The sequence below is a fragment of the Malania oleifera genome, chromosome 10 (genome assembly GCF_029873635.1).
Source record: "Malania oleifera isolate guangnan ecotype guangnan chromosome 10, ASM2987363v1, whole genome shotgun sequence".
Taxonomy (NCBI): domain Eukaryota; kingdom Viridiplantae; phylum Streptophyta; class Magnoliopsida; order Santalales; family Ximeniaceae; genus Malania; species Malania oleifera.
In genome coordinates this window covers 12984376-12991745 of record NC_080426.1, presented here as the reverse complement: position 1 = coordinate 12991745, position 7370 = coordinate 12984376, and the positions used below count along the sequence as shown (strand labels likewise).

General features: G+C 33.7%; 1 protein-coding gene across 1 annotated transcript; it reads right to left on the bottom strand.

Moving 5' to 3' along the window:
• Window positions 1–227: 227 nt before the first annotated feature.
• LOC131167098 (small ribosomal subunit protein uS12-like) lies at window positions 228–5044 on the bottom strand. The gene is made up of 3 exons (XM_058125904.1): window positions 4804–5044; window positions 774–929; window positions 228–686 (listed from the first exon to the last, which is right to left on the bottom strand). Exons 1-3 carry the CDS (start codon window positions 4806–4808, stop codon window positions 419–421), a joined length of 429 nt encoding a protein of 142 aa, XP_057981887.1. The 5' UTR covers window positions 4809–5044; the 3' UTR covers window positions 228–418.
• Between the last annotated feature and the right edge of the window lie 2326 nt (window positions 5045–7370).

Sequence of the window (7370 nt, the reverse complement as noted above, 5' to 3'; positions counted from 1 at the left end):
GTGTTTCCTACATACTGCCAATGCTAAGTATCAACCAAAATTTTATTTTCCATTTTTAAGGCATCAACATATGAGCAGGATTCTTGAATGATTCATCAAAACAATGAGCGAAGCGAGTAATTTCTCGATGGTTGCAGCAAGCGATTTTATTACAAATTAAATGTATTATACCATATTTATAATATTTTTGAGAATTAATGAATAAAAACACCAACCCTCGCCTGAAATTTACATAAAGATTTTTAATAAAATATTTGTCAAGTCGCCCAGTCAACAAAACAGACAGATAAAACGTACCACATAAATTGGTGAACTCAAAAAATGATGAAAACTTGTCCACTTCACCGAACATGAAACTAACCACGCATTGACATTGGTAGAAGTACAAAATAAGGAATCCCTACCCACGGCAATAAACCTAAGATCTTGGCTTCTCCTTCTTTTCCTTGAAGAGGGCCAAAAGAGAGACACCAGAAACCTTTACAACCTTGAATCTTACTCCGGGAATATCACCAACGGCATGCCCCTTCCGTCCGAATCCTGCAATCAGCACTTCATCATTCTCCTCAATATAGTTTAAGCAACCATCATTGGGCACAAATGCAGCAATCTTCTTTCCATTCTTAATAAGCTGAACACGAGCACACTTCCTGATGGCAGAGTTAGGCTGCTTAGCCTCAATTCCACTGCAAAAGTCAGCTGTCTGTTAGTTTTACAGAAAAAATTACCTAGATCAAGTAGATTGCACAAAAAGCGCATTTTACTCATCTTACATCTTTTCCAAAACAATGCCTTTCGCATGGGATGACCCGGCAAATGGCTTTTTCCACTCATTCCCAAGATGGGACTTCTTATAAGCTTTGTCAGCCCACCTCTGCAATCTGCGGTGTGACTTCAGCTTACGACCAGCTCCCATTCCACGAGTCTTCCTGTGTATACTCAAAATTTTCAGATCAACGAAGAAACAACAATTCAAAGCTAAAGCTAAAACCTACATTCAACTGTTCAAGAGTATTCCAAATTCAAAAACTATGCAGTCTGACATTCCACAAGCAGGAGCTGAGAATTGGGTGTTTTAGATACTCAAGTTTACAAACCAAAATGTGCTGATTACTTAAACGCTCCTAATGCCCTCTCCCTGTAATATCAATCTATTTTCTCTTCTTTTCTTTTTCTTTCCCCGTAAAAATTGGGAATTGAGAAACTTGCTTGAGTTCTTATTCATGCATCATACACCCACCATATTATGGCTCATTTTCATCAGCACAACAAATTTTGTTTTGACATCACTCAAATACTGTTCTCAGCACAATCCCAAATATCATTCCTATGGTCCCATGATGGTGTCATCGGGTCATATACTAGAGCTGGACATCAACACACATTTACAACATCAGAAACGTACAATCAATGGTGTTGGTCATTAAAATGCTACATCGGGAATTCAAACCCAAAATTAATTCAAGTTACACATTACAAGCTAAAAGAAGTAGCAATTCAAACTCAAAATTAACAAAGAAGCAAGTTTATTTGCCATTTAATATCCCAAGTTATAAAAATTTCAAGAGATTTCAAGTAATTGGCATACTAAATCTAAAATAATATAGAGATATTGTGGTCAACAACTGATATTGTATAGGCAGAAAAAATGCATCTGACAATCTTTCATTTCTCTTCTTTTTTGTCTTTTGGGGGGAAGGGGAGGTGTTTCGAGGGGAGAGAGATGAAAAGCATAGTGAAAGGATCAGCATTAAGGTTTGATCACCGCAGGAAGCATGGTGGCAGCTGATAGTTGCCCAAGTATAGAGCTAAAGGCACAATGTCAGGAGAAGTCTAGGTCAGCATTTCATTCTAAAATGCTACCCACGCCTTTTCATTCAACCCATTGTTGTAGAAGAGTTTGCGACAGTCACAATGCAATCGCTTGTGCAAGGACAAGGGCTCTCTTCCTTTTTTCCGAAAATCATATCAAAACTACCAACAACACTTCCTGCTCAGACCTTTTACTTTTAACCATCATATCCTTCACTTGAAATTACAGAAAACAAAAGTAAACAAAAAGCAAAAAAAAAAAAAATACTTGCATAATTACAAAAAAAAAAAAAAAAGATTTTTAAAAAAATCTTCTAAAATGCACCTTCCTAAAATTGACAGGGGGGAAATCTTATTGCCCACAATTTGCAATGGTTAAATTCTTACCATTCATCTTATGCTGCAATGAGAAGGACACACATTTGTTTTTAGCATGTGCATTCATTGTTGTTGCTTGTGTATAATCCAACTCTTACCCAAGTACACAGGCATGATATCAAGTTGTGTTGTTAGGTGCCTAGATTCTTACTAGAAGTCCATATGTGGGATCTAAGTAACCTAATGCGTGTGGTATGGCTGGCAAATTTTCACATGGATTTGTGAATCATTTATGTCAAATCCATGAATTATCAAGGTCATATTCACTTTCAAATAGAGCGATTGTGGCAAACCAAATGCCACATGAAATGTGCGCATTTCACAACACTCCGCCATGAGCAGAATCAGTGCCCCAGCTCATCACATGCCTGTCCAAAGACACAAAAGTGAATCTTTGCATTGAGAAAGGATGGAACTGTGGATGTGTACATGGGCTATGACCTGTTGTGCTCAACACATAAGTAGTAAGAAAATATATACACCAAACAAATAATAAACTAATAAGGGAGAGTGGACAGCAGCTCAAAGTGTCTCAAGATTAAAATCTCTCTCTCACACACACACACAGAGAATGAGAAAGACCACAAAACATTAATGGGCCATTTGTTATCATTTCATATTCTGTTTTCGTTGCATTGCAATGAAGATAAAGGTGTAGACAAATCGTTTGTCTACACTGTTTCTGTCTTATATTTTTAGATATTGAAGTTTAAACTGAAAAAATTGTTGTGGCTATATACATTTTTTAATAAAAATTAAAATAAAATGACCATGTAAATTGAAAATGTAATTATAATAAAATATCCATAAAACAAAATTATTCAAAAATATTTCTTTGAATATTGATAATGATTCTAAAAATATAATTAAGTAAGCTTCTACTTTTTATTATCATATTTCCTCATTTGTATTCTTTTGCATTTTTCATCATTTTAGTTATATTTTTGAATTGTTATTTTATTCAAGGACAAAAATGAAAAGACAATCAGATAAATTTTAGTTTTTTTTAGTTTTCAACAAATTACGAATTTTAAATTTCAAATTTTAATTTATTTTTATATTTTTAGTTTTCATTTTCATAATTTTTTAGAGTAATGTAAAATTAACCCTAAGACAACCAAAAATCCCTACTTTAACCCCAGTCCCATCATAATTAATGAGGTGCTATATATTACCCAGCTCTCTTTGCCCCTCTATATGTTCATCATAAAATGGCAAAATATTTATGCATTTAAGCTAAAACATAAATAATAATGATATACTGCGTATGTAAATAATGTAGTATATAAATAATAAAGACATAACATATTAATATTAAAATGTAAAAATAATACCATATATCTACTCTTAAGGCACTCTCAATCCCATGTTTTCTTTATTTCTTATAATGTACTGCTCTCATTTCCACAAATCAAATCGGCTACCCAGTTTGTGCCCTCTATCTCTCTCTCTCTCCCACACAAAAACACAAAAGTGTTGTACACTGTAATACAACAAGATCGTTTTTGGATGGGTAGCAATGCAAAATGCATAGAGGTTGGCACTTGCAAACTTCACTTGAACCAAATAATACAGAACTGTTTCTATTTGAGGTATTTAAGATTGTTAAAAAGCTCTTTGAAGATAACTAGAATGATGTGTTACGTGGTAATTTGTTTAATTTTCCATGGGCTATATAATTTGAAGTAAGACTTTCTTGTCTAGCCATGAGACCATGGGTGCTGAAGAGTATGGGGGAAAAAGAACAATTCAGCATTTGATCATATAATATCACCTGTTATGCAATAACCCATTTGGAATTGCAAATTGTTTACTGTGGAGTTCTGTATCAGACATTAGAAAAATTCCTCTTTACAATAGGATAAATTGTGTGAACATGACAAATGTAGATAGTGGTAGAGACAAATTCTCCCATGTCAAAAAAATTTGTGGCAAGAGTTGACACGTTCATGGAAATCTGATGCACAAAAAAATGTGGGTTAATTGGGAGTGGGGCATTCTTTTTAGAATAAGGTGGAAGCTTTTGTGAATTGAGGGCTGTGAAGATGAATATTTGATGGGATCAAATACACACACACACACACACACACACAGTAAAAATGATTCCTAACGTCACTAAAGTGGTTTGTCAGTGTCCAAATATGAGGTTAAATCGTCACTACTGTGCTTTAATCAATCTGGATCTTACAAATTTGAAAAATTTAAGCAGAGAAAAATGATTAAAAACGTCACGTTTGGTGCATTAATACTAAAAACACCTTCATAGCTTCAAGCACCCAGTGTAGAGAAATACATTTTTCCCTCAAAACATAGGAGGCAAGAAACAATAAATGGAAAACACGTAGCTACGTATTCTGCCCAAGCTAACATAATACACAATGCAAGTGCACCTCAACCTTCAAGTAAGATTTTTGATCTAGATAGGCCTCCAAAAGGGAGAGGGAAACAGTTGCAGGAAACCATTTCCCGTCGAAACATATGAACTCAATAGTCACGACCGTCCATTAAATCCAATCGAAAATGACGCCAGACAGATTCATTGATAACATATATATATAGAAATTAAATTAAACCCTGTAAATTCAGATCAAAGAAAGGGCGTGAGAGAGCTACCCCATGGTTATTGATTGAAGTTGTTCTTCAGCTGGAGAAGCACACTCGCGCAGAAGGATGGGAGAGAGGGGCAGCCAACCCCTACGGAAGCTTTCTGCTTGTAGTATATATACCGAATCTGAGCTGGTTGAGCTGTTTGAATCGGAAAATTAGGGTTGCCTTCAGGATTTTGCAACACGGTCCCCGGGGACATCCAAATTCTTTTTGCACACCACGCGATATGCATCTGACGGTTGGGAATTTGTTTTAAAAAAAATAAAACAACAAAATACACTAGCTGAATTTTACTAAAATTTTTACAAAGTATATCTTTAATACTAGTGACATGAATTTGAACAAAACTTAATGTAATTTTATTTAAACATATAAAAATAAATTATATTTTTTTAAAATTAAAAATTTATGCTCCAAACTAATTAAAATAATATTATTTACTTAATTTTGTAATTCAAAATTTTAATAGCATTGAAAAATATATATATATTTTTTTGTATCATCAATAGGTAAATATAAATTTAATAATTGTCAAATTATATTATATATCTAAATTGAATGTAATGTTTACCAAACTATAAATTCAAAAATTTTTAAATGTATAAATTGTTTTACAAAAAAAACTTCCAACTAATATAACCCTAGTTACAATATCAAAATTTAAATTATTGAGCAAATAATAAAAATAATTATTCATACATTTATTAGTATTACACACATGTTTTTTCTGTGTTGTTATTTTAAAATTTTTACTTTATAATAAAAAAAATTATTTTAATTCATAAGAAAAAATCCCTATCTAATCATTCAATATTTGAATGATTCATAAAACCAATCTAGGGAAATTCAGTGTCTCTTTTTGGAACTTTAATATTGAAATGAGAAAAGATATGATAAGAAAGAATTACCTAATTTTAATTTATCACTCAAACAAATCAAATATAAATTATAATTTTTAAATCTATTTATGCTTAATTTACAATATATATATATATATACATATATATATATATATTGTTTTATAAAGTCTATATTCATTCTTAATAGAGATGATGTAAATGGACGAATGCTCACAAAGCCATGAGTCGACTCTTATTCTTTTGAATCAATACAAAAGAATTTTTTAGAGTTACAGCAATTGAGACAATTGATGTAATGACCCGAATTTAGAAGGGTATTTAAATAATAAAATAGGGGAATGAAGAATGAAAATAGAAAGAGGTCGTCGACGAATACAGGGGGTTCGTCGACGAAGGCTTAAGAGAATTCATCGACAAACACAGGATTTTGTCGATGAGAAAATATCGAGAGGGGTTCCTAGGTAGCCTAAATTTCATGGACGAATACAGGGTCTCGTCGACGGAATTTGTGAAGGACTCGTAGACAATGAATGGGCTCGTCGACGAAATCCCCTGTTTTATTTATACGAAAATCTGGATTTAAGCTTCTTTAAGAAGCTAACTCTTTTCTCTCTCTCTCCCCTTCGGTTCTCTCTCATTCTTTCGTCGATTTCGGGCCAGATCTTCGTCGGATCGACAATCCAAAGTCACCACGACGCTCCTAGTGGAGTTCTCTCCGAATCTACTGGAGCGAATCATCGGTGAAAGGAAGGTGGAAACCATCCCAAAGCCAGGGTAAGGCTTAATACTCAATTTTTGGATTTGTGATAGTTGAGAAAAGTGTTTTATGCGTTAAAATATTAAAGTTTAATGCTGAGAGTTTTCGTTTCCAGAGGTATTGATTGGAAACGTTGGGAATCCTCCCTAAGTTGAGGTAATGCTTTTAAGCCTAATTTGACTTAGTGATAGTTATAGAAAATATTGTACGTACGAAAATACGAAACTTTAGTTCTTGTGGATTTCATTTTCAGGGTATTGAGTTAGGAATCCTGCGGGGGCGGGGAAGACTTTCTTAAGAGCTGTCCAAAAACTAGGTAAGGGGATAAACTAAGCTAGTTGTTGTTTTTGAGAAAATGCTTATATATATATATATATATATATATATATATATATATGTATGTATATATTTATCATTTGATTTATGGAAATGTATATGTTTATATATATGTTTTATATTTGCAAAATACTGTGAAAATGATCGTATGTTGAATATGTGAAAAATCTGTGGTGTGGCATGAGTAAAAATGTTGTGAAATACTATTTTATGGGAATGTGGATGATACAGATTTTTATGATGGAAAACCGGTGTACGGGCCGAGATTTTTTATGTGATTTGCCGGTGTACGAGCCGTGCTATGTGACTGTGATTTGCCGGCGTACGGGCCGTGCTATGTGATGTAATTTTCCGGGGTACGGGCCGTGCTATGAGATATGATTTGCCGGCATACGGGCCGTACTATGTGATTATGGTTTACCAGCGTACGGGCTGTGCTATGTGTAGCTGGCGTACGAGCTGAGTTATGATAAAATGTGTAATACCGGCGTACGGGGCGATGATTTTCATGATACACGTATATATGTGAAATGATATGATTGATGTGAAAATAAATTATATGAGATATTTATGTATCACGGTTTTAGTATATCTATATGATATCAGAACTTGTTTGGCTT